Source organism: Centroberyx affinis, unplaced genomic scaffold (assembly GCF_046629955.1).
Source record: "Centroberyx affinis isolate AG114_WGS23_722 - 3 ecotype Tasmania unplaced genomic scaffold, CSIRO-AGI_Caff_v1 ptg004552l_1, whole genome shotgun sequence".
Classification (NCBI taxonomy): Eukaryota; Metazoa; Chordata; class Actinopteri; order Beryciformes; family Berycidae; genus Centroberyx; species Centroberyx affinis.
The window spans coordinates 112341-139358 of record NW_027282181.1 but is presented as its reverse complement, the minus strand read 5'-3'; the positions used below and the strand labels follow the sequence as shown (position 1 = coordinate 139358).

The 27018-nt window shown below is 42.5% G+C and overlaps 1 protein-coding gene across 1 annotated transcript in view; it reads left to right on the top strand.

Moving 5' to 3' along the window:
• The window catches only part of LOC139665374 (uncharacterized), a gene marked incomplete at both ends in the record, with an annotated part of 103765 nt that overhangs the window by 5522 nt on the left and 71225 nt on the right, over positions 1 to 27018 (top strand). The window contains 11 exons of the mRNA XM_071544373.1: positions 94 to 269; positions 3855 to 3959; positions 4604 to 4687; positions 7436 to 7663; positions 8031 to 8128; positions 9309 to 9364; positions 11467 to 11593; positions 16828 to 17070; positions 21070 to 21218; positions 21647 to 21761; positions 22584 to 22971. Of these exons, the coding sequence (XP_071400474.1) occupies positions 94 to 269; positions 3855 to 3959; positions 4604 to 4687; positions 7436 to 7663; positions 8031 to 8128; positions 9309 to 9364; positions 11467 to 11593; positions 16828 to 17070; positions 21070 to 21218; positions 21647 to 21761; positions 22584 to 22971 (1769 nt within the window). The remainder of the gene's footprint in view (positions 1 to 93; positions 270 to 3854; positions 3960 to 4603; positions 4688 to 7435; positions 7664 to 8030; positions 8129 to 9308; positions 9365 to 11466; positions 11594 to 16827; positions 17071 to 21069; positions 21219 to 21646; positions 21762 to 22583; positions 22972 to 27018) is intronic.

Genomic DNA, 27018 nt, shown 5'->3' with positions numbered 1-27018 from the left:
TTTTCAATGTGTCACTTTGACCTAACAGTTGTATTGCCCTTTAGTATCATTTTTTTGCATTTGTATTTATGTATCTACTTATTTGGCAGGGAGAGAGGAGAGAGCTGTGGTGGTGGGCATTGAAAACCCAGCCTTCGACGGAGGAGGAAGCGCAGAGCTTTCCGTTCCTCTGGTTCGGCCGGGGAGAGAAATTCGAGGTGACAGGCCAGATAGCACCCTTGCAGCTCACCAAAAAAAAATGGAGCTGCAAGCCCCTGCCAAAGAAAGAGGTGAAGCTTCATTCTTCATTAGCCTCAAATCTGTTGACAGTAGATGTGTTCCTGATCTAACCTTTCTCTCTCTCTCTCTCCCTCTCCCTCTCTCTCCCTCTCTCTCTCCCTCCCTACATTCGGGGGGGCCCCTGGTCCCTGCATTCCAACGCAAGCGTGTCCTAACAAGCAACCCTCGTATAACTTCGTCCTCCACAGGAGAACGCTACGGTAGTGGGTGTTCTATCTCTATCTAGAAGTACCCTCAACACAATCAGCCTTGACTCCCACTCTCGGCTACATGCCTTGTGGTGGGCTGGAGTCATAGGAGAGAGCATTTACATACGCTACTACGCTACCAAGCCGATCCGCTGTCTGTGTGGTGTGCTCACAACGCCCCCGAAACACGGCTTAAGGCCAATCAGGCATACGAATATGCCCCCTTATAATTCAGTATGTCAGGGAGAACTCTTGAGGAATGGGATGGTAAATTAGGATGCGTTCAAGGTTGCGAGCGTGCCAGTTTTCTCAGGGATGAGTCACATGTTAGATTCTTGATTTAATGCGGTTTATTTTGCTTTTGCTGTGCATTGCTAGTAATTATTATCAATTATTGTCATGATGTTTTATACACAAGAGGTAGGCCTACACTTGATTTACCGTGGTGTGCGGAACAAGCTGGAATACGAGCGACAATTATTTGAAATGTTTTCACCTTGCGTCAATAAAGTCAAACCAAGAACACCCCAAACATAGGAGGATAATATATCATCCTCAGATTTTAGGCGGTAATGAACAAGAATTCTCTTTCATAAGCTGGAGATAATGTTAATTCTAAACTTAGTTTAGCTACGCAATCATCCATTGCATTCGCCATAGGCTTCGTTTACACTGCCATCTTTTTTTGATCCGCATGTCACATTTATTTTGGTGTAGAAAGCCATAAAAACATGAGGGGGGTTTCCAGAGTATCAGTAAGCTTTTATGTTTCTTAAAGGATTTTACCAACCTAATTTCTCTCCTCAATAATATTAAAACAACAACAACCCAACACTGTAGTACAAAATTACACATATGCGTTTAGCATCTTAGATCATTTTTTTTCTTTTAACAAGGCTTTTGGTTATGTGAAGTCACTCAGTGAAACACTTTGTTAAAAAGGACTGGAGACAAAGAGCCAGTGGAAGTCCTCTATGTCTAGCTGTCGGTCTCTTGGTCTCTCATTTTTCTCTTGTTCTTATCCAAGATTAGACCGATAGCATGTGGCCCCCACGCTTTGGGGAGACGTGTTATGACTCGCTATTATTAAATAGCAGAGGACCAAGAGTAATACTGGAGAGAGAGTTGGGCAGGGGGGTCCTGTGTCAAATCAATCATTCATGGGAAACTTTCTTATTAGACTATGTCGCTCACATGGATGGAACGGGCAGGAATTGAAGTATTGTTGGAGTATTATGTTCTCACTGTAATTGGTTCTAAGGCTTATTTTTTATTACTTTTGGATGCATGGTATTGTTTTATTGTGTGTGGCTTAATATGTAGTGGGTTTAAAGCTTCATTGTTGACCCCTTTACATTGACCTTTGACATGTGACCTGTTTTCTGATTGGTCTAAGTCCACTAAGGTGGCCATTTTGGACAGGTATATAAGATACATTGTCTATTTGTCATGTAATCCTGATGAAGTCTTTCTCTCAACACATTGGTTTTTATGGGTTTTTTTTTTTTTTAGAACATTAGGCTTCCAAGAGAGAATTTTGTTTTTTCCTTTCTTGTCTTTCTTGCCACGTACCATACCTTTAAACCGTACAAAATGATGCAAGTATACCATATGGCACTTTATTAATATGACAAAAAGACAAAAGATTCTCAAGACAAGACCAAACAAAATATCAAGACAAAAGGTCTATAGTCACTAAGACACAAAAATGAGAATTATAAGACATACATTTTGCCATGAGCATGGCTGTGTTTATAGGTTTATGGTTTATAAGTTAATGTTTATTGTAGTTTTATTTTGAATATAGGATTTACATAATACACTATAAATCAGCCATGAAAAAATTGGCAATACAAAATAAGCAAAATCTTTTTTTATTTTTATTTTTTTTGCTCATTTGTGCTTGTAAATTTAATTAACAGTTCACTGACACACACATGATGTGCAGAGTGGCACAGTTGTGTCTTCCTTTCTTCCTAAAATAGGCAGGCGGCAGGCCCTGTCATGTTTGTGTCACTTCTATTTGCTTTTTCCCAAAGTCTTTCATAACGTTTCTCTGCTAACAGTAACTCCGGCTCGTGAGAAGTGGGAGTTATTGATAGTGTGCATGTAAGAACAGGGGATTGAAATTTTCATTAGAGAGACGAAAAGGAGGACAGCCAGACTATTTAGGTAAATCAAAGATATGATTCAAAAGGCAATCCACGAAGCTACTACCATTATGCAAATTCATGTTTGAAAAAAGGGTTTCATAACCTCAGAGCTATTTGCGGAGAAATTGTTCAAACTCTCTGTTAACGATGTAAAAGGACTTAACATGTGAATTTCACAGTCAATTTATGGCACTGCTGAAAAGTCATATGGCTGCTCCTTGTTTAATAAGTATTTCAGTCTGACTGTTTAACTTGCGCTCGAGAGTGAGGAGAGAGTGTGAAACCCTCATGCAGTCGTTTCATATGAGCACGAAAGAATCCCAGTGAGCTTTTTTGGGTAGTGGCCTGGTGGGCTAGTGGCGCTCCTATGCAAACACACTTACTCACATTTTTATGCATCCAAGCGCCAATACCCTCAGACTCCTATAAAGACGATCCTTGTGTGGAATATATAACATGATTTAATGCACCGCGCTTTTTTTTTGCCCCACAACCAAAGTAATACAAGTAAAGCAATTTAGATTTGAGTGAAATATTCAAGGCCTGTAATGAGAATGATTTGGGGTTAAGAAAGCAGCTTGGTGGGGTGTACCCTTAATAGAAAGAGCCCCGGAGCCATTGGATTCCCATAAACTCTGTGGAGCAGACTTGATACCCATAGGTCATTGATTGCTAATAAGAAGTCAATGGGACATGGGCTCAGGTTATTTTCCTTTGGATCTGCTCCTCTAAACTTGCCCGGTCCTCTAGGCCGCTGACCTCGGAGTATTTAGAAGGTATTGTCTTTGAAATTCCAGGTACTTTTGGGCTTGTAGACTTTCTCATTAGTTCCTTTTGAACACGGCAAACATATGGCAGTCGTATTTAAGAGATTGCCTGCCGTGACCTTTCGCGGCATGCTAATTAGGCCCCAGAGCACCGCAGGCCGTGGAGAGGTGCACTGAGAGAAACCCAGCACTCTCTTTCCCGGTCCTCTCTCTCTCTCCCTCCCTCTCTCTCTCTCCCTCTGTCTCTGTACTCCTGTCTCATCTCGGCTCTGCCTTATCAGGTAGCAGCCACTGCCCCGGCCCTTTCGACAGTGTGGGTTTCAAAATTAACATTTCGCTTCATGTGCTTCTAATAACCACTAACCTGAACCTGTACAACTCCCCCCTCCCCTTCCCCTTCACCCCCCACTCCCAACCCTTCTCCCTCACTCTTTCTCTCATTCTCTCGCCTCTCACACTTTCCACAGGAAATGAATGTGCCCAAAATTACTTTGACCCGTCGTCGGCGGAGCAGACGGACCCAAGGCATTGCGGGATGGCTGGGGTCAATGCTGAAGATGAGCTGGAATTAAGTATGCCATTCACTGTCATAATAGTTCTCCTCGGTTCATTAAAGTGAGGTGAGAGAGATCACTAGCGGCGGCCCGCCATTTCTGATGGCAGGACAGTCTATGTAAATACACCAACCGACGGCATCACTCGATTGGCTACCCAACTCGCTGTCATTGACGAAGGTCACAAATCATTGGTCAGTTTTCATTTCTCCGTGGCTTTTTCTTTCCCCTGTCAAATGACACACGCAGAGCCATATCAATAGTTTGCAGCCCCCTCCTAAAGTAGGCCTATTAAAAGCGAGCTCTTGGGAGCCAAGTAATATGCATGTTATAATGAAACATGGCTATTAACGGAGAAGCCATTTCACCTGTATCTTTTGGATATCACTGCCGTGTAATATCAAAGGATTCGCCAAACCAAATCTCATCATATGATGACAGGCCGGCTAACAGGCATGTTAATGCTCCTATTTCATTACCCCTCTGCATACACTTGATTTTCACCCTTCTCCAGCTACGGCTAATATGTAAGGTTTGCATGTTACGATGTGGTTTAGATTGGCTTTTCTGATAACTAGAAAGTAATTTTGAAGCATACAAAGTGTGTAATTTTCCAACACCTTTGAAGTTGTATTCATTTTATATTTGTTTTCGACCTGTAGCAATATTGAATGCAGATGAAAATGGGCTGTATCAGAGAATGGCTAAGTTGCTGGATGAGGATGATACCTTCATAGACCTGCCAGGTATGTATCCCCAGTATTACTGCCCTTTTGTATCTTTCCAATTTTAATTGTTCGTTTGTATCAAAATGACAAATTTACAAATTTTACAAATTTCATTTAGACCTGTCATTAAAATCCCAGTGAAGATGAAGGGTGGATGAGGCTTTTGTAAAGAGGTTTCCAATGATGGGATTTTTTTTTTTGATTCAACATTTGCTGAACAATGCTCATTCATGATTGCAATCACTATTTCCCAGACTTTTTCCTACGTTTGTGTTCCTGACCACATCCATGAATATATCACATTATTCCAGTTCAGTTCACAGGTGCTTAACTGCAGATTAATGCTCTAAACACAGTCTAGCATTGTTTATCTGCTTTGAGACCTCATTTTAATTAGCATGATCACTTATTGATAATAGCTTAATGCTTTAATAGTATGTGAGAACCAAATTGTTACCAAATTATATTAGAATATTATTTCTCACAAGCATTGCACCAATGACAGCATTAATAACTATGGTGTCACTCAAGCCATAATATTGCTGTACTTTCACAGACATGTATAAGAAAAAAGTCAACACAGTGCAATTGCAAACAACTCAGAAATAAACAAGGAGCTACATTCCCCACTAAATAACATTGAAGGCAGCAGTAGCATAGAACAAAGAGTCCCACTAGCAATGGACCCTCACTAGCAGTCAATGCTTTCCAAGCACAGGCCATTGTCTGGCAGTAGGCGTGCCTTTTCTCATTAGCTCAGTCTCATTTAAATATGTAGCCAAACAGGCAACATTGAGGTGGTTTAAGCTTAGCATTGTTCTCGGTGAAGACAGTCGCACCAGATCCTGTTGACATGACGCACATCTCCCTTGTAATTCCAGCGCACAAGTGATGGGTTTAGGCCCGCTTGAACACGGTAGAATTTAGCCCGCTCGTATTATTTGCCATTGTCTTGGATTTAGCTGTACCACCGAGATTAGCAGCCCCGTCCATTGTCTTGGAATGTTCATGAAATCCCGCAGAAAAAGTAAAGAGGATCTCGGATTAACAGTTCCTCCATGCACTAGGCAGAGTCAGGGAAGGAAAGAGAGAGAGGGAGGGAGAGAGAGCTCGTACCGTTGTAGTGTTAGCGTCCAACTGCAGCGACTGCCAGTTAGCACTCCGCCGAGCTACAATAGACTTCAAGACAATCACCTTATGCTGTTGTATGGATGCCTCCCACCGGTGTAGGCTGCAAGTCTTCTTTGCAGCTGCAAGACTGGCTCAGTGTATGTCAGAACTGATCCTGACACTTTGTGACTGCTTCTCAGGTTTTTCTCTTCGCTTTCACAGCCCGCCACAAAGCACTATACACATTTCACAAGAAAAGAGCATGAATAAGACAATGTATTAATGAAATGGACAGTGGCCAGTGCTGTAGACATTTTCCAGGAAGATTCCTGGAGAAATCCCCTCTGTCTCTCTAAGATCTTCAGTTCTTCTTTTTATCTCGATAAATTCCATTGCTTTGGCTGGGAGATGAAAGACCACAGAACTGGCATTCTATTCATTCTAGTTCTGTGTAAGGCGTCAGGCATTGATATGCGCTTCTATGTGTAAAGCATTAGGCAACGATATCAGCTTTGGCTGTTATACGTATTGGACTGCACACGTCGAATACACAGACGCTCAAAGAATACCTCATGCTTTCTACCAACGAGGCGGTACAGCAAGACTGAAAAGACACACGGGCAGCGAGTTAGCTACTGGAGATGATGCCTCTCTGCTTTCAATAATGAATCCTAGGTTGCCAACTGGAAACTAGTCCATACATCATTCACGAGAGAACTGCTTTCATCCTGTGAGCCCGTCCCGCAAATTTAAGACCCAACATATTGTAAGAAAAGACTGAATCTGTTGTGGAGCTGTCATGTTGATTAATGAGTGAAAACTTTAGAACTTTCATGTAAAAAAAAATAGCAGTATGAAGAAAAAAAATACATTTTAGCAAAACAAACCCAAAAATGGCTTATAGCTACAGCCATTTAAAAAGCTCAAGGTGGATTGCGTTTTTATTTGTCTGAGACAGCAGTATGCAAAATGAAACTACATATATGTCTCTCATAGAAACAGCTTACAGATCTGTATAATTAGTTCTGCAGCATGATAAACTGTGCCACCTTATGCCCCCCCATTCTTTCCACTTTGCTGTGCAGTTTAATTTACTGTAAATGCAGATGTTATATTTTAGACATATGAGTCTCTCAGATGAAGTACCATACATTAGTACCATACTAAGTTTCCAGATGAGTAATGTTGTCAGATATTGCTTGTTCAAGATTGAATTGGATTTTTGATTGAATATGCAATTGCAAGCATATTGGCTGTAAAAAAATAAATAAATAAATAAAAGTAGACTAATGTAGGTCGCTGTTCATATTGTTTTGTTCTTTCATGTCCGAGCAGAGCTGCAGTGCTGTCTCAGTGTGAATGTTTTAAGGTCAGGATGTGAGACATAAAAGCAAGTGCTTTTCAGGAAGGCTGCCTGGCTCCCTCAACATGTGTGAATAGGACTCCATGCTGTTGCGATTGTTCACATTAGTGTACGTTTGTGTGAGTTATTATTTCAGTGTGCATTCTTGTCCACCTTGTCTCTGTGTGTGCATACACATCACTGCGAGTAGTGTTTGTGTCTGTGCCTATGTTTATGTGTGCCGATCCATCTGTGTGTGTGTGTGTGTGTGTGTGTGTGTGTCTGTGCATGCCCACTGATGCATGTCTCTCCAGGTACGCTGCTAGCCTCCAGGGATGAGGAGGTGTTGGAGGTGAAGGCGGGTGATCCGGTGCTTCAGCGGCGACTGCTGCTCCACGGCGGCGGCGCTGCCTCGGGCCCCGGGCCCTCCCAGGCCCACACCGCTGCCAAAACCCAGGCTGGGGCTAGCAGCGCTGGGTTTGGAGCTGCGGCTGGACTGGAAGCGGGGAGGATGGTGATGGGCAGGGAGAGCGCTGTAAAAAGTAATGCTGTCGACTTGTTTGTCTGTTTTGGATTTTTTTTTGTGTGTATAGGAATGGTGTCTTAAAAATGTATAAAGTATTTCACCATACAAGATAGAATCAATCAATAAAGCAAGCAAGCAAATAAGGCATGAAGAGAGGTTTCATACAGTTTTCATGTGTGCAAGATTTTCTGTTAAATTCTTTGTCTCTCTGCAATACTTTTTGCTTCGAGATTTTTTTGGTTAAGTGACAAGACAGATCTCATTTTTCAAATATTAAAAGAACTTACGCATGATGCTGCTATAATATATATTTTTGAAGAATATTAGAAGCTTTGCGACGCTGCTGTTAGGTTTTGTTTCCAAGCTAGCGTCATTTCTTCCAGTGCGGACGGCTGAGGAGGTGATCCCCCACTACGCCCAGCAGCTGAGGGAGCGTGTGCGGCCTGACATGATCACGCTTGGCAGCCTTTCACTGCAGCAGGTCAGAGCTACAAAGAGGAATATCTGTGTCATCATCCCATATTCACCAGCACATCAGCCATGTCCATTATGCTGTGTATCAGTGGCCATGGCTAATGGACATACAGTGTGTGTGTGTGTGTGTGTGTGTGTCTGTGTGTGTGTACGTGTCACATACTCAAAATCCCTCCTATTCTGGTTGCTTGCTTGCTAATTTTATGTTTTTTTTTAAATCTTTGCTTCTTTGCTCCACTTTTTTTGTCCCCAACCTTTTTCTCCCCAGCAAGCCTTTTCAAAAGTTCTGCGATTCGTTCTCAGTGTAGACGGGCTAAATCTCAGCTGAATGCACTGAAGTGAAATTGTTTTTCTTTTTTTTTTTTGTAGAACATGAATTCAAAGTACTTCAATGCTTAGATAATTCATTCATCCCCAGCTCAGAATGCGTGCATTGATTTGAACTCCACATCCTATGGTGCATATGATATCCTCGCACAATTCATTTATTTGTGGAGATAGTTTTGTTCTGTCTTTGAACTTTGTTGTACATTATTATGCATATTTGTTTCTGACAGAAGCTGAATTTCCTTGGTTCTATACGCGTCTTACGGTCTTTTCAGGAAAAATAGAGCGTGACTACTCTTTTTTTCTCAACTGCTTTTTTGGGGGGAGAGAAGGGATTTTGTGAACTAGCGTTAAGATCTGAAGCCGCTTACAAAACAAGTGTTCGTATTCCATCAGTCAGAAAAGAAATGGGAGTGAAAACACAAACACAGGGTTTCATTGTGTTGCCCAATCTAGATCGCAAAGAAACCCAGACATTAACACATATGTAAACAGAAAGCAGAACTTCTATCCAATGTATTTTTAGTCATAATCTCACTTGAAAAGGAAGTAGGAGTCGCAAATTATGTGAATAGGAAGTAAAACGTGATTGGGGGAAAAAAACAGTTCCACAATGTATCACAGTCACTTGGAAGCCACAGCAACAGTTGACTCATCCTCCCTTATTGGATAATCAGTGGCATCTACTGTGTACTGTATCAGTATTGGGATCGGTGTTTTCTTATTCTGCCATAATATGTATGCGCTCTCCTACTGTTTCCACACCCACTTCCCATTGAAAGCACATTATCCACCAGAGATTTCACATCTATTTTGAAAATAATGGCGTTTTTCTTCTTTCTCTATTCTGGCGTACAAAGCCTCTACAGGGCGAGACGCTGTCACTTAGCAGTGTCAATGTGTCTGAATGGGGAGTGTGAATGTGCTGACTGAATGTAAAACCGGCAGAAATACTCATCAAACGCTACATGTCTTTAGGGTCTGGCTCGGTATCGATTGCCTGCAGATTGCATTACAGTTGCTCCTTGTTTTAGGCATTGTGCTTAATTCTGCCATTATAGTGAACTGCACTGTTTCATAACGCTGCATCCAAACAACCTGCGTGTGCGTGCGTGTGCTGGTGCGCGTGTGCGTTATTGCATGCATTTTTAGCAGGCTGCTCAGAAAGATCTGTTGAAGAAGAGTGAGAGGGCAAGCAGAAAGAAGAGACTAATGGCCTTCTTCAGTGGGAATGCAAAGGTATGGGTGCATTTGAATATGAAGAATCGGTTGCCTTTCTGGTTATTATATAGGTATGACTGCCCTTAAGACATCATATCAATTTGTCATTTCAGAGGCTGAACACACATTATTCCATCCAATAACATTTTTCCTCATTCCATTTATACGTAACAAAACCCTACAGAACCCTTAATGTTGAAGTGCTTGATGTTGAAACATGTCAGCATTATTTTCTTACCGAAATGAATGCTCCATTACATTACAATGTAGAAAGATGTAATTTAAATTAACTGAACTGTCGGATAACTGTTAATGTCAATGCTGGTTAACATCTCAGCCATGTTGGTTAACATATCCACTTTAATGTTCCAAAGGAGCCCCATTCACAGAGAGACTGTGACGAGCCAGTGAGAGAGGCACAAGCACCACAGCACGGACTAAATGAAATGCTTCAGTGGTAAGTCCAGCCCATTTCATATTTCTCCCCATATGTACAATTGATGTCACATGACTGTAATCATTAATTGTGTGTAAAGCATTTGTATTCCCACTGACATTTGAGAAGGCATATAATTCATATGTCCTCTGCATGGCTTCGCGCTGTCGGCCGGCATTGCATTGTGGGTAATATGGCTGCGGGGCACAGAAATCTGTCCATGTCACTGGGCTTGGAGGAGCATCAATTCTTGCTCCATCCACTTCAGTCAGAGATCACACATCACATCTTGTACCGAGAGCCCCACGGGCAATCAGCTTAGCATGTTTAAGTTTTTAGTAATTATGGACTACCATGCTGGCTGACATGATAACATCAAGAAACTATAAATCAGTATCTTCTCTTGTGTTTGGTTGTTTTATGGGTGGGTGGTAGTTGGACACCAGCGCTTGTCAGATGAATGCGGTTTGGAGTTTAGCGAGATGACCTCCTCTCGGCAGCCTTGAACCCTGTAAATTCCTTCTGATATCAATGGTGGGTGGCTATTAGACATGGGAGACTTTCTATGCATCACCTAGGGCTACATCTGCCTGAGATTGAATGAGAAATGATTTCACTTTTTCTCTTTCGCTCCCTACGCCTATGAAAGAAAAGAAAAACGAGAGGAGAGACGCAGAGCTGACTTGTGGTTTTTGTAACAAATGTGTAATTCATTCGTTTCCACTGTTTCTGATTTAATGGAGGTCGAGTAATTGCATTATGAAGCACATTGTGCCTTGTTGTGAACTGATGAAAGCACATGTAATACTTTTGATAGGCGAACAGAGAGCAGGGAGAGAGAGAGAGAAAGGAAAGAAAGACCCAGTGCCTGCCTTTGATGCTGAGCATTTATTTGCTGAATTATCCTTCCTTTTACAAGCATCTTATCCCCAGTCGCAGGCGGGCCGGGGCCCCTGTGATATTGCTTTATTTTGAGGAATTAAGAGAGGTGGCGAGGAGACAGAGCAAAGCAACCGCTTATTACATTACCACTGATAAGATTGAAAGGCCGAGAGAGAGAGAGAGAGACAGAGAGAGAGAGAGAGGGAGAGGGAGAGGAGAGAGAGAGAGAGAGAGAGAGAGAGAGAGAGAGAGAGAGAGAGAGAGAGAGAGAGAGAGAGAGAGAGAGAGAGAGAGAGAGAGAGAGAGAGAGAGAGAGAGAGAGAGAGAGAGAGAGAACCCAGTGGAAAGTGTTTTGTTGTGGTGTTATTAGATTGAGCTGCTGTTGGCTACAGAGTGGAACAACCGAGAGTCCAATATGCAGGTGGCTGTTAACAGGGTTAGCCTCTTGTGTGTGTGTGTGTCTGTGTGTGTGTGTGTAGCAGCACAACCATTGAGAGCCCGTCACTCAGAGCGCTTGGGGAAGGCCAAGAGGAAGTGATGGCCAAATACGGCCAGATGACAGAGCTCCCAGAATCCTCCTCTTCGGTGTCACGGCCGCTGTGGCAGGTAAGATCTGTTAACCACCATTAATGTGAGACTGAGACACACACACACACACACAGGAAGCAGAATGCACAGAAACAGGAAGTGAGATACCCCCTTAATCTCCAAGCGGCTGTGTGTCACAGGAGATGATATCGATCCTGAAGTGTTTACGAATCCTCAGAAACAGACAGAAGGATTGTTTGAAAACAGTCAAATGATGTAATTACGTGAAATCCTGCAATGAATGGGATCTGTCAGCGAATGACAACACGATGTCCCTCATTTTCTAGCTTTCCAATTTCCCTCGCTCCCCTCACTCTCTTTCAACACACCAGTGGGTATCTAAGCATGTGTGCAAGTACACAAGGGCACACACACACTCACTGTGCTGCGCTACACAAAGCAAAAGGCTTACAGTATGCTAACTCTATTCAGCACATTGCTAAGAAAAGGCCAAATTTCTTTTTTCTGCTCTACAGTATATTAAGAATTTTCTCCTGCTGTGTGCGGATGGTGTCTGCGGTTTTAGGAATCTAAGCAAGAGGGGGAAAAAGGAGTCTAAGGAGATGAAAAAGGAGAACAGAGGGAGAGGAGAGAAAAGGGAACGAAGCGAGAGAGAGAGAGAGACAGAGAGAGAGAGAGAGAGAGATAGAGAGAGAGAGGAGGAAGCTGCAGCTTTAGCAGTAGCATCACTAGCAGTGGGAGGAGTGTGCTGTTGTGTTGCATCTGGGGATGAGGCTGCCATGCCACCATGCTGGCTTAAAGATGTAATGAATCTTCAGTCGGGGGCTTTCCTTCCAGGGTGACAACTGGCTTTGAGGAAGGTTGTAAATGCAGGGGAGATTGTGGTATAATTCCTCAGACTGGCGTTTGTGCCCCCCAGTCACCATTCGATTATCTCCCAAATTGCTGTGTTTCACTGAGATAAAGATTTTTTATGGCTTGCTGACTTGAAACAACCGGCACAGGCAGAATAGGGGGCAAAAGAGGGAGAGGGAAAGAGAGAAAGAGAGAGAGAGAGAGAAAGCAATGGCCAAACCTGCCATGCATAGTAATTTCCATTGGTAAATGACAAAATCTTTGTTTATATGACATTTCCCTAAAATTACTGCAGCGAGATGAATCTGAAATATAAAATGTCACATTTGGCATGCAAAACTATGAAAATATATTTCTGTGCAAAATTCATGGAGGCATTTAATTTAGAACGTGTTTAATAACTAAGGCAGCCTGCATCAGTAATCCTGCCCGGAGGTCCCGAAAAGATTGTCATATTTATTCTCTCCTTTCTTCACCCCCCTCCTTCATTCCGAAGCCAAAAAATTTTAAGGGTAAATGTTCATTGTTAATTAAGATTTACTAATTAAAATGAAAATAATTAACGAGAAAGCTTAATCTCTGAATATTAGCCCATACTTAGAAAGAAAGGAAGTTTTTGTATGTGGCATTTCCTGTCTCTATTAAGAGTGCATTTTGTGTGATCAGTCAATGTGTGGAAAGCCCTGAAAAGATATTTCAGCGAAAGGACGGCCGCTTGCCAGCAAAACCACTGAGGATCCCTCGCTCGAGCCTTTGATCTCATCTGTAGGAGTGCTGTAATGTTATGGCACTTTAGGCACAACTCAGGCTCGGGGCAAACAAACCACCTCTGATATGGAAAATTGGCTCACTTCACCTTTTACCTTCGCCTTGCTGTCTTGACTCTCTCGTACGGTGCCGGTGCACGCGTGTGAGCCAGATAATAACAATACCTTTTAAAGACATACATAGTGAAAATTGGACACCGGTGTGTGTGTGTGTGTTATTATTTTGTATTCCTTTGCTTCTCTCTCTCCTCCTCCTTCTCCTCTCCCTCCTCCTCCCTTCCTGTCAGCGTGCCTATATCTCCCTCCAGTGTGGGGGTTTGGAGGCCTCCGTCACCTCCTCCCGAATGTGAGATGTGTGGGCTAAACCGCTTTGCCACCAATTATACTAATTTCACTTCTGCCTAAATTGTTTTTGTTGTTTTGGTATGCAAAGATGCTCACAGTGAGGAGATTGAGGGGCATTACTGCGGGGCTCAGCACGCACCTTCCCCCCTCAGAGGCTGGCAGAGCAATGGGCACCGCCAGCCGCTGCTAGGTGAATCTGTGCGTGTGTGTGCGTGTGTGCGTGTGTGCGTGTGTGTGTGTGTGTGTGTGTGTGTGTGAGCCCAATGAGCCCCTATGGCCCCTCAGTGCTACTAAGTCATCAATTGGAATTTAGGGTCTCAATAACCAGACACTAGGAATTTGCCTTCCGGAGTTGGTGGACACAACATAAATACAGCAGATTAAATGGACATTAAGAGTCACAATATGCATACTAAGAGAAAAAAAAAAATCATAATCGGTAACACTTTCTATGAAATACATTTTAATAGTATAAGTATAGTATTTTTTAATGTCTCATGACACTATCTACAGGCACCTACAGCATAGTGATTTACAAGTAGATTATATTCATTTATAATGTTTTATAAATATTTGCTTGTAATGGCTTATAGAAATATGTATTGCAATACCCACCATCTAGGCTGGGAAATGCTTTGAGTAGATCATTATACTTAAAGCAGACAAAAAGTGGTTTATCAAGATTTATAATATAATGAGACTTAAACAAAAACACATGATTAGTTGGTCATGCAGCTGTATAATACACAACAAACATGGAGTCATAATGCATGACACATCCCAGGTGTGTTATAAGACAAATTTCTAACAGGAGGTGTTGTGAAACATTATAAAAACGTACTTTAAGCTATTATAAACAAATATTTCACATTATAAAGGAGCTTTATAACCACTTAGAAATAACTACAGGTGCTTATAGTGTCATAAGTCAGTATAGACATGTTTATTGCTTGTTATAGCTACACTCATAATATCATAATTTAATTCAAACATGCATGTTACTAAAAAACGTCCAAAACTTAATTGCAATCTGCAGTCACTCAGTCCATCACTATCATGTGGCTAATTGTAGTGGTTTTCTCCTGTAGAATATAGTATAAGTCTACTACAGTATGTTGACTAGCACATGTAGTTATTAAGTACATTTCTTATTAGTATACAGTCAAGTGTACAATATATTAGGAATCCTAATATTGAGTCCCCCACAACTCCCCACCCCCTCCCCTCCCACACTCTTGCACAAACCAGTTTTCAATTATTTTTCTCAATTTCCTCATGACCACTCCTTGTTAAACTTTGCCTCTGCATTTTCATCTCCCCCTCATAAAAATAAGAGATCAGGGTTAATTTGGTCAGTCTACTTCACGAACAGAACAGATGTTTCTAATATTTTGTACACACAGTGTATATTGCATAATGTTCTAAATAACAATAGTTAATCAGCTGGTCTTAAAGTGAGGTATAATGCTGCCAAGTAAAGATAATACATAAAAAAAGATATAACAGTGACAAAGACCAAGTGGCTCTGTTTGCATCTGATTGACTTTTCATTCATGTCTGTTCAAGAGATGCCACAGGGGACAAAAGACTGAATAAGTATTTATATTGTTCTCTGATTATGTTGCATGAAAAACTAAACTGTCTTCCCAGCTTACCCTATTACTCATCCCCAGCCCTACAAAAAGAGGAACGTATAACCAAAACAAACAAGCAAACAAACAACAAATGGGGGCGGAGGTAGCCTGAAGGTTAGCGGGATGAGCCTGCGACCAGAAGGTTGCCGTTTTGAAGCCCTCATCTGGATGGGCGATCTGGACCAGGGGGAAATAAATGAACATCACTCTCTGTTGATGTGCCCTTGAGCAAGGCACTTAACCCCTGAATGCTTGAGCGGAGATGCTCAGTTGCCAACTGTAGATGGAAGACTAGATGACTCCTAGATATGTAACTGTGTAGCTGGATGTGGGTGGAAAGGACCTGCCTTGTTCGGCAAAAAAAATACCTAAAGTAAATAAAGTTCACGTAAAACCCCGAATCAGTGGAGCATTTGCTTAGTCATAGCATCATCAGATAAAACGTTTCTTGGGTAGAAACCCAGCCTTCAGAGGTTGTCTGTCAATGTGTCTTCTTTGCTGTGACAATAGCTGGATGTCTTGTCCGCTGCAGGCTGTGTGCCATGAAGAAACTGTCCTCCCACACTTTGGCCACGCCGGCTTATGACTTTCCAGAGGCGCTCCCCAATTTTATATTCAACTTTCTGCCTCCCTCCGCTAATCCCCAGCATTTACCGCTGTCTTGTTCTCACCAGATTCATCTTACCCCCAAAATGCTTCCAAGTGAGACGCTCCCTTCACTTGATTTGCAGGCCCAATGTGCTTCCTGCCTTACAGCCAATGACGGTGAACTGTGCAAACATTTTTGTTTGTTTTTGTTGCTGTTGATGTAGACGTTTATGGTTGACTGAATGATTTGCAACCATGTACATCTCTGAGAAGTACAGTTCGGGTGCAGCTGCACTGAAAAGCTGAGAACATGGAAATACTTGCATCAATTTGTTTCACTTGTAAATGAGTTAAATTATTTCACTCTTCTATATCTGAGATTTTTATTTCTCTGAAGCCCAGTGTGTATCATCAGATCATGTGAATTTAGGATAAATAAAGGCTAAATTGGAGATACATGGTTACTCCAGCACATCAGCAGTATATTACACAAGGTAAAGAATGGGTTTGAAGAGGTTTTGGGAAAATGTGACATATACAGTATGTTCACAATTGTAAAGTGAAGCCACTGCCATACTGCGGAAAGACCAAATGCATTACAGCTTCTCAGGGAACAAACAGAGTCCTCTCTGTAATTGTAAACATGTAGACAAAGAATGCATCAAGGGGTACAGGATGTACACATGCACACACACACACACAGGCAAACACAGACACATGAGCACACACACACAAAGAGGAGATGTTTAAGATAATGGCTGTTGCGTGAGTGAGAAGGAAGCCTTGCTGTCTGGTCTGAAGGTATGTGCCCCGTCTGAACTGAGGAAAGGAGGATGGGAACTCCACCGCTGTCTCATCCAGCTGTGTTCTCTTATCCAAATTTCAATACTAAATGTCAATTTTTATGTCATCATTTAGGCTAATTACCTGCAAATATGTACCAATGTCCTTCATAAGTTCGCTATAGTAAGATGGCAAGTCGGGCACCCCAGCAGTCTAAATCCCCACAGGCAGAAATTCACAGTTACTTAGCGGAATTGTGGAAATACCTTTGCTCCCACAGAACGCTGCAATGAAAGTCTATCCACATTGTATATTACAGGTGGACCAGAACAAAAACCTCCAGCCCGTGGAGGTGTGTGTGCGTTGCCTGAGGGCCGTCAGAGACAAGCTTCCCAGGGGCCTCTACTCTGTGAGCATGGCCCTTCACAGCCGTCTGGGGGGCCCGGCCCTGGCCTGGTGCAGTGTGAAGGAACAGCAGCAGTGGGATGCGACCACTGAGCCGGTAGAGCACCGGGGCCGCTTCCACGACACTGACCTGCACTTCAACCAGAGCCTGTTCATGGTGAGGATTGGTTGATGAGATGCTGAAATAGTGAGAGACTGTTTTTTGACCAAGGTTTTTCAAACATGCAGTCCACAAGAGGAGATCAAAAACACCTCAAGCTACCTACTTTCTAGTTAAAAAAAAAAAAAAAAAAAAAAAAAAAAATATATATATATATATATATATATATATATATATATATATGTAAAAAAAATAAAAAAATAAACCAAAACAAAAAAAGTTCACTGAAAATTTTGATTTTGAACTTTAGACTTTTTCAACTTTTTGAATTTTTGCTCAATGCAGATGGATTACTTGCAACTTTAAGTTGAACCAATGAGTCATTAGTTGAGATCTTTGAAGCTGAGCTTCTCTTGAAGATTGCAAGTTTGGCAAAGCCTGAATTGGTTATCTCTGAAAAAGGAATATTTAGAGTTCATTTATTGGATTTGGAGTCATTACTAACAATCACATTTGAGGTTTCCTGATTTGAAACTGAACAGAAGTGACTCCAGTTCTTGCGAAAAGCACGGGGAGCTCTGCATTTGCTGGTACCAGTGACATGTTGCTTTCCTCTATTGAGACTAATGTGTTTTTATTCAACAGGGGAAGGACAGAATCAGGTTGTGATTTGTGACTGTGGGAGTTCATTCAATAAGACCCTCTTTATTGAAACGATGCTTGGGGAAGCTGCTTCGAATCCAGTTCTTCGGATACACTATACTGCAGTATGTGTGATGAGAAAAAAATGATATAAATATAAAACATATTCCTCATCTGAGAGCAATTTTGACACTGAGGGGCTCTGAATTAAAACACACTCACTTCCAATGAGAGGGGAGAAGTCTTTGATGTGAAATCCAATAGAAAATTTAACTAAAATGCGATCTTAAAAACAAACAGCGCATAATCCGTCAGATAAAAGCAAACAATAAAACATGCCGTGTTAATATGATAGAACCTACCACACTGTAGGTTTAATTTTGTTTTCGCCGCAGTGTTTCCAAATTCCTCTTCCTTCCTCTTTCTGTTTCCCTTGGTTTCATCAGTTGCAGTGAAGACAGAGCAGTTTCTAGATTGAAAGGGTTATGAGAAGTTATATTACAGCAACTGTGCATATAAGGCTGGAGAAGACAGCGTATGAAAATATGCCACACACAGCCTCTAGGTTTTTCTTCAGGGATCTCCACTATGAATAAAACAGCAACTTTTCAAACATGACATTTAATCCATGCATGTAAATCAAACCCAAGATCAATTATTCATTTATATAAGGGAGTAATGTTTTATTGGAATGAAAATGAAGTACAAATGCAGTGAAAAATTTAGTGTCTTTTCCACAAGTCTTTGAGCATCCGGGCTGGAGCAAGGGGATAAAAGAAATAGTTATACAGAAGTGACTAAAATGTAATATTTCGGAAAGGTATTAAAACTCTTGACCCCAAATCCCAATGCACACTGAAAGACCAAACATGTTTTCACACTTTTGGTGCAACGACATGGCAGATTACGCGAGATGAAATCAGCGCACATTTCACAATCACTTTTCTCAGGATTCCTAAACCTCTTTAAACGGAGGAAAACATCCTCTCTGGAAGCGGCACTAATCTTGAAAACCCACGTACTCGTTTGAAAATGGTCGATATTGACCAGTGGATTAGAAATCTGTGTTTATGTTTATTCACTGATGATGTGCGCACAATACGCCAGATTCACATTACAAACCTTGTGCATATGAAGCCACCAAATCCACTGTGAGTGTCCCTCCTGATCCCATAGAGTTGTGTGCAGGCTCAGAAAGGGCTTCTTAAGTGTTCCGATGGCAACTCTAAAGGCCTTAGCTGGAGCATTTAGCACATGTGGACACTGTCAATGTGCTGGTGGGCGTATTCATTGAGCCAGAGCATCCTGATAATATTGTCTGCAGCTCCCATCTGACATAAAGGACGGGGTAAAAGCTGGCAAAAACTGAATGCGGACCTTGCTGGGAATCTGGGATCTGATTCAGAGGTAAAAAGGTTTAAGTACACCATGGCAAATGCCTCGTGTCACTCTTCCTTCCCTCCTCTCCTCCCCAAACCCTCGGCTGCGCTTTATAGACAACACTGCTGTTGTTGTCCTGGTTGATAGTGGTGGAAACGCTGATCAGATTTGTCTGAGACTATCAGGATTGGCTGGAGTGTTTTCTCTCAGTCTCTCTCTCTCTGCTCTTGCCCACGTTATAGCGTGCGATTTGGGGAGTGTTTGCAGTGCCTTCTAAGAGGAAATGAGGAATTAGCGATGGTAGGAGGAAGCCAGGAGCTTATTTTCTTTTTCTCTCTCTCTCTCTCTCTCTCTCTCTCTCTCTCTCTCCCTCTTTTTTCATTCACCCTTTTCTTTGTGTGTCTGGGGTTGGATTTAGAGAGGAGCGGTGCGGTTCAGTCAGAGCTGTCTTGGAGATGCTGGCGAAGGGGAGCACTTGAAAGGTGTCGGGCCCACGGTCTTTGTTCAGTGTTTACACCAAGTGGGAAGAAGCAGGAGATTCCAAAATTCCAAACCTTGATATTGAAGATGGAAGAAAATGAAAGCAGAGAGGAAGGAAAGTAAAAAAAACAAGATGAAAGGATCTAGGAACCAAATCTCAGGATTCCCCACCCCACACTCCCTTCAAAATCTTGTCTTTTTCCTCTCTTTAAATCGTTGTCCTTTTTTGTTTTAAATTTGTTTTTTAAAATAAATTTTAGATGGAGGAAGGGACAGTTAGTCATTCGAAAAAGGACTGAGTCTTCTTATACATTGATAGTCTGGAATATTGTTTTTTTCCGTTCTCCACTTTTCCTCTCTTAACCCCCCCACCCCCCCACCCCCCCCCACCCCCCCACCCCCCCACCCTCCATCCCCTTTTTTTGGAGAATGGGGCGCAGCAAACATCAATCTGTTTTGAATGAAATGTGATATTTCTAATGGTTTAAGAGGCTGCTCAGGCAGGCCAAGGTGCTGAGCAGCAGCAGAGGCATGTGGCTCTGCTTGTCTTCTCCACCTGAAGCATATCCTCCTTTTCTCACAAGGCTTGCAGATACAGCATGTAACATTTCCACATACACATATATGAAACCAGGCGCGCATATCAAGGCACAAGCAATCCACACGTATGCACACGCACGTGCACACACAAATTACTATTTATGCAGGTCATATTTCTTACAGTAAATTAATAATATGAAATATTCTCAATATCCATAATCCGTGATATTATGCCATAAATTTGTGTCCCGAGTCAGACACTACTACCCATCATTTCACAGGTGCATACCAAAAGCAGATTAGCAGGAGGGGTGGGGGGGGATACACATGATTTATGTGTTAAAACAAGTCCTCAGCGTTTTCCATTACAACTAATAAAGGGATGAAATATTTCCACCCTATGATGGATGAAGTGGCACACACCTCACTGTCAGTTCATTTTTTAAGCAAACCCACCGCTCTCTGGGTAAATAAGAATGTGTGTGTTTGCCATTGACTGCTAACCACTAACACTTTTTGCTAGATGCAAGATACCCTTAATATCATCAGTTTGATTGATGAGGGCTTCACTGCATCATGAATGCGGTAACTGTCAGCTCATACACTATAACGACAATCTTGAGGTCTCCTCCACACTATGTTTGATGCCGACAGTCTTTATCACTCCAACATCTCCTTTTAGGCAATTTGCCGCGTTGGAGCGGTACAAATGGCAGTTAAGAGGGCTGCAAAATAACATGGAAATAAGTTAAAGGAGGATTCAAGTCTAGGATGTGGAATAGGTGGCTCCCCGAGGGGAGGGCTTCTATCCTTTACCCTCTGTGTGTCTGTTTGTGGTTGTTTGCATTTGACTGTGTGTGGTTGTGAGCACGTTGACACTCTGTCGGCGTGTCTGTGTATGTGTGCATATGTTTCTGTATGTGCCTGAAGGCATGTGTGTTCGCGTGCAAGCGTGTGTGTGTGTGTGTGTGTGTGTGTGTTTGTGTGACTTCATGCCTGTCTGTGTGTCTGCAGATCTTACCTGCGCCCTGTGAGGTGCTCCCCTCCATGGTGCTGGTCTTCCAACTGATGGCTCTGCCTGGGGACAGCAGCCACATCAGCTCTGTGCTGGCCTGGGGGGCCTATCCTGTATGTGACCCAAGCCTCAGCCCCATCCAGGGCAGGTGGGTCACTGGCAGATTTGGGTCATTTATTGGGACTCAAGGAGTTTGTGTTGTGAATCGCTTGCTTTCCCTGGTTCCATGTTAAATAATTTTCTGATTCTTTTCAAAGACGTCTTTCCTACCATTTTGTCTTTAGTCGCCAGTATACGGCGGAGTGACTGTAAAGTTGAGAGAGAGTGAGTTGGTTGCCAGTAGCAAAGCTCACAATCCTGATTTGAAGCCATTATGTCATGAGTATATGGGATTATTCTAGCGCACTCATCCACTAGTATGCCCCTAACTATAAGTAAAATTACATGGAATTATGCTTTTTTCAAATCTAGTGTCTTAACTTTGGAAAGAGTTGAACCAAATGATTGTGATCAGTCATCCCTCAGTTCATCTGGTTGTATAGAGTGATCATAACTAGTTATGTGTCATTGGTCCAGGTTCAAAGCCCCACTGCTCAGGGGCAGCCCCAGCCCACAACTGGACCAGTTCAGCAAAATCGAAGGCCTCATCTCCTCTGATCTAGACCACTGGCTATGCAACCTGTACTTTCAGGTGCGTGTGTGTGTGTGTGTGTGCGTGTGTTTCTGTTTAAGCTTAGTGTATGTTGGTGTTTGCATGCATTTATGTCCACAATTGGGTGCGGGTCTGAGTTATGTTTATGTCTGTGTCTGAATGTGCGTCCATATGCTTGTGTGTGTGCCTCATTTCCTTCACTTTGCATATTGAGCCCATGGGGCCTTGGCTGGACCATCACCCGATTTGAACTATTATTTGAGAGGCAGGATGGTGGGTCTGGGCGGTTGGGGGTTGAATTTGCTATGGTAAAAGGCTTTAACAGAGAAATTGGAAATTGGCCCCAGACAACGAACAAGAACCACATCTTTACCAAACAATTCCGGATGCATTTGAGCTGATGCATTGATCAGATTAGTCAACAGCTTAATTGAATTAAAAGCCAGAACAAAGCTTTCTCTCTCTTGGGTTTGTCTCTTTATGCATGTCCCTGTGACTGTGACATGTTGTTTGTGTTAGAGCATTATCATACCCAATGTCTAGGGTCCTTTAGATTCCTGAGGGATTCGCCCTCAGGTGACAATATGGATATACAATAGACATGCTAGTTACATTTGTGGTAGTCTTATTGGAATCATTTTCTGCTATTACGCCACACTGTGACAAATATCAATAGTTGTCCATGCTTATAGTTTGATCAATAACACCTGTAGTTTAATTATAAGCACATGTCGCTTCCTTACCAAGATGGCTGAATGGTGATGCGATGGAATAATATGCATATAATTGTTGATGATATCACTATAAAAAGAGACCATATTAATGTCCACACCTATCTCCCTCTTCTCTGTTGTGTTTCAGGTGAAGAGGCTCCCTTGTGGAACCTCAGCGGTGGCCGAGCACTGCGTCACCCTGCCCATACCTCCTCTTCCCCCTCCGCTGATCCCCCTACCTGAGGTCCATCACGGCCCACCTCCGGTCACCCAACCCCAGCCCCAGCCGCCGCTCCACCCTGACCCCGACCCCCAGCCGCAGCCGCAGCCCTCATCCCAGTCGCAGCTCCGTCCGCAGCCCCATCTTCTTCTCCAGCCTCATTCCCATTCCCAGTTCCACCTGCAGCCCCACCCCCAGCACCAGCCTCACGCGGGCCCCAGCAGCAAAGCAGGAGAGCCCGCTGTGGAGCACTCTCACCGGGGGTCTCCTCTCCACCTGTCAGCCGACTCCGCCTGCTCTTCCTCGTCTCTGCCAGGTAGGGGTCCAGCGGTAACACCCCCGACTATGCCGCAGTGGGGAGCAAATGTCACCCTAATGTCACCAGCAATGGGATGAGAAGAGTGGCAGGTTTCACTTAGTTCTCCACTGAGGTGAAAGTGCTTGAGGGTAGGGCTGGGTAAAAAAACAGCATGCCAAGTATGACTGACAAGTTACATCAAACAGAACATGTTCTTGTTTAAATTATATGCAAAAATCCAACAGACTGTATCAATTATGTTAGTTGAGGCAAATATTTGAACAGCGCTCACAATGCTGATATATTCAGATCAATTCTTTTGATAATATTCACCACTTACATAAGTAAACAAACCCTTTTAAGTTGGAAAGCACTAGGTAAATACGTTTATTTAGCTAAACCAATAACATACTCAATGATTTGCAGTCCCGATTCTTGGTCAGATATTGTTGATGTCCTGAAAAAAAGAAACTTGAGTCTTACCTAATATAAAGTTTCCCATTTTGTTTTTATCATGATAACTGATAACTAATACTGTCATCCACATGTAAAAACTGCTGTTTGATCCCGTGACTTAGCCATCTAAAGAAAATGCTTTGCAAATGGTCAAAAATGTCTGGCTGCCATTGGGAAAACTGGCTAGGTTTTCTCAGTTGAAAATATTCTTGGCTTTTTGGAGATACAAAGTTTCTGCAGGACACTGATACTGATAATATTAATATGTTTTGCTTACCGGATATCCTAAATCTGTATTTGAGAATCAGTGGATGTCTTTTTTTATTTTTTTTTTAACCTAAATCATGTTCTCCATAAGCAAGGAAAAATATTCCCTATCATTCACATAGGTCACATAGGTCAGATAATATTGTATTTCTGTTTATCAACTATTAATCAATTTAGTGGCAGGTGATATCACATGAAACTACGACTTCACTTACAGCAACCGTTTTAAAGTACTTTGTCCTCATTTATCATTAAGTATGGCTTTATCATCACACATAGGTCTTAAGGTGTTGATACCTTGTGGTTGTGCTATGGTGTGATGATGTGATGAGGTGTCAGATTTTATCGTGGTTCACTCTGCTTTGCTAGAGAGGTCATGTTACAGTGTAGAAATGTACCATCTGTAATTACTGAGAGATACCTATAAATGCAGCTTCACCTGTCTGTTCCCTCCAGTTGACTGAGATCCTCCTACTGTCCAACTGTAATCCATCATACATTACTGATTACCTGTAACATAATCCACTAGATTACTAGAAGTTCAGTAAAGTAATCTGATTAGTTTAATTTACTATTGGATTACTTTTCCTTGATAAAAAAAAAAAAAAACTAGAACAGATACTTAATTTAAATTTACAGACTGTAATGTGATTTATTAAGTAATTTCCAACTGTTATTTCATCCTGTGGGAAATTATTTTTGCATCTGATTGTATTTATAAGACAGGATCTGAATTGTTCTGATGTGGTAAACCGCGATATCTGGTGCTCCAAGCAAGTTTTAACAAATTAACTGCATCTAAAAGTGGCTGATAACTCCTTGCTTTTGTGGTAATAACAATGCATCCACTTCCGCATAAAAAAAAAAAAAAAAAAAAAAATGTCTTGTTTCCCGCCTAGTTTCAGGTCATCCAACATCCTGGCTCTTGTCGGGAATCAAACACAGGCTCATTTGGTATTGATCTACTACAAAGACGGCCAGCTAGCTCCACTGTTATTAATACATCACTTTTTTTTTTTTTACTTTTTTTTTTTTTTTACTTTTTTTTGCACGCACGGCTCATCTTTATTTAACAGTCCTCAAAAGTTTCTGGGGTGCTCTGCTTTAAACATCACACAGGCTTTTTAATTACAAATGAGTTGTGACAGGTCTGCTGGGTAGCACCCTGGCCCATTTTAAACGTGATGCCGGCTGACAGCTTGGCAGTGTTCTCCCAGCACCGAAACATGTGGAAGAAATTGGTCTTTTACATTTCACAGCTTGTCGCTTCCTCCGCCGGCTGACCTGTGACCCCCCACAGAGATCCTAACGCCCACAAGGGAAGTGTCCCCAACGAACTGACTGCCTTTCCAGAGAGCGAGGGAGGGAGGGAGGCACTCACTATGGGAGATTTATGTTCTGCCACACAAGGCAAGAGGTACCAGGTCTCTTCAACACACACAGCTGCAAGCACAGGCTCACACACACACACACCGAGACCTAGACGTAGGCACACACACACACACACATGCACGCACGCACAATCAGCCAGGTGACGAGGTTTCTGGGGAAGTGAACCCGATCCGTAGCTGAAATAACGGATCAAAAGGTGTCCTGCGCGGCACCTCATCCACGCCCGTTCCCTAAGCCGACCTGACGTTTGCGCCCCATTTGCATACGGATCCGTTCATGTTGCATTACCTCTGGAGCGAGTTATGGCATTCAGATGGGGAGATTACGTCAAGGCTGAAGGGAGTGATTGGACGGACAACTTTAACCTCGCCAAAAATGGAAATCCAATTCAGTGAGGAAAAGAAGAACAAATTATCCCCGTTCTTCAGTGCTCTGTCAAGTCTGGGGGTTTCAGACATTTCCTTCCCATTTCATGCCTCTCTGTTTCTGATGTGCGCTGTGCAGAGATCCCTTTCTCTGTGCGTGTGACGCCAGGATTTTTCTCATTACCCGTTTGTCTCAGAATCAGGACAAGTATATGGAGACCTCTTGTCATTGTGGTAACATACACACAGTAGAGCTTGACAGTAAGACTGGAAGTTTGTATTCCTGGGGCCTTAAGTTAATTAATCCCTTTAGAAAAATCACAGTCCTCGATGAGGTGTCTATTACAGAACAAAACCTGACATCCCAATCCGAGATAATAACTCTGACAAGTTTTGCGAGAAAAATGAGAGGATTAAGTGCTGTTGTGTGCCATTGATGTTTTTGTGTCGCCGATTAAGTTGCCATTGGATGGTAATAATTCCGATTTACCTCATTTGACTTGTCCGAGCATAATGGAGCGTATTTGCCTTTTTAACGTGGAGACTAGCTAGAGGCACACTGGGTTAAGTGACCTTTCACATTAACTGAATGATCCAGTTACATTGGGTTTGTTTGAATCCAAATGACTAATTAGATTAGCGTCTTGTTTCATGATCGCCTTTAGTGGATCACTATGTGGATGCGGAGGGTTCTGCCGTCACTGTATTTGTTGCTTTATTTCCCTCCCCTCCCCTCTTTTTTTTTTTTTTTTTTTTTTTTTTACAAATGCATCGTAATATCCACCCCCTTGAGCAAGGATGGTGATTTCGAGGATTTCTCATCTAATGTCTTCTTTGGAGCGCTGCCCTGCACTTTGAGGATGTGCTCCCCTCGAGGCTGGTCCTAGTCATCAGAGTTTTAAACCACAATGTTACATCATACCCTCTCAATCAGTTGCACTCCACATCCCCGATTAATTCAATAGTGTCCGGATTCCTAATGGATGGATTCAACCTTTGTCATGTCAAAGCCTGTTTGCAGAGATACGAGGGTAAACTTACACAGTGGGTGCAGTAAACAAGCCCAAAGGACTCTAAGTGGAGGACAAACAAAGAGCATATGGGACAAACACACCCAAAGGAAAAGTTTTTTTTTTATTGCCTCCAAAATGTACTTGGAACTGACAATTCCCAGTTTTCCTGTGATAAGACAAGTGCAGCATATGTCCTCTGTGCAGTTCGGTGAACAAGATAAAGACAGACTTGACTTTCAAGAGCGACAAACTTTCACCAGTGGCGGTGAAAAAGGAGCTTTAAAGCTGCGTGTGAGTGTATCTGTGTGTACTGTGAATGATTAAAATAAAATGAGTCATCATGGAAAAATTGCTACGTGTGAAACAACAACAAAGCTTCGTATATCAGACCAAGCTTGGCACAAAATCTCAGCCATAGACTCATGGGTAATCCGGGATTCGCTGACCTTCGATTGGTGGATAACTTTGGACCAATCGTGGGGCAATTAGGGGCCTCGGTGAGCGAGAACCAGGGATCTCGGCTCGGTCGCATCTCCACCCACCGGTACCACAGCGATGGGGTCTTGACAATG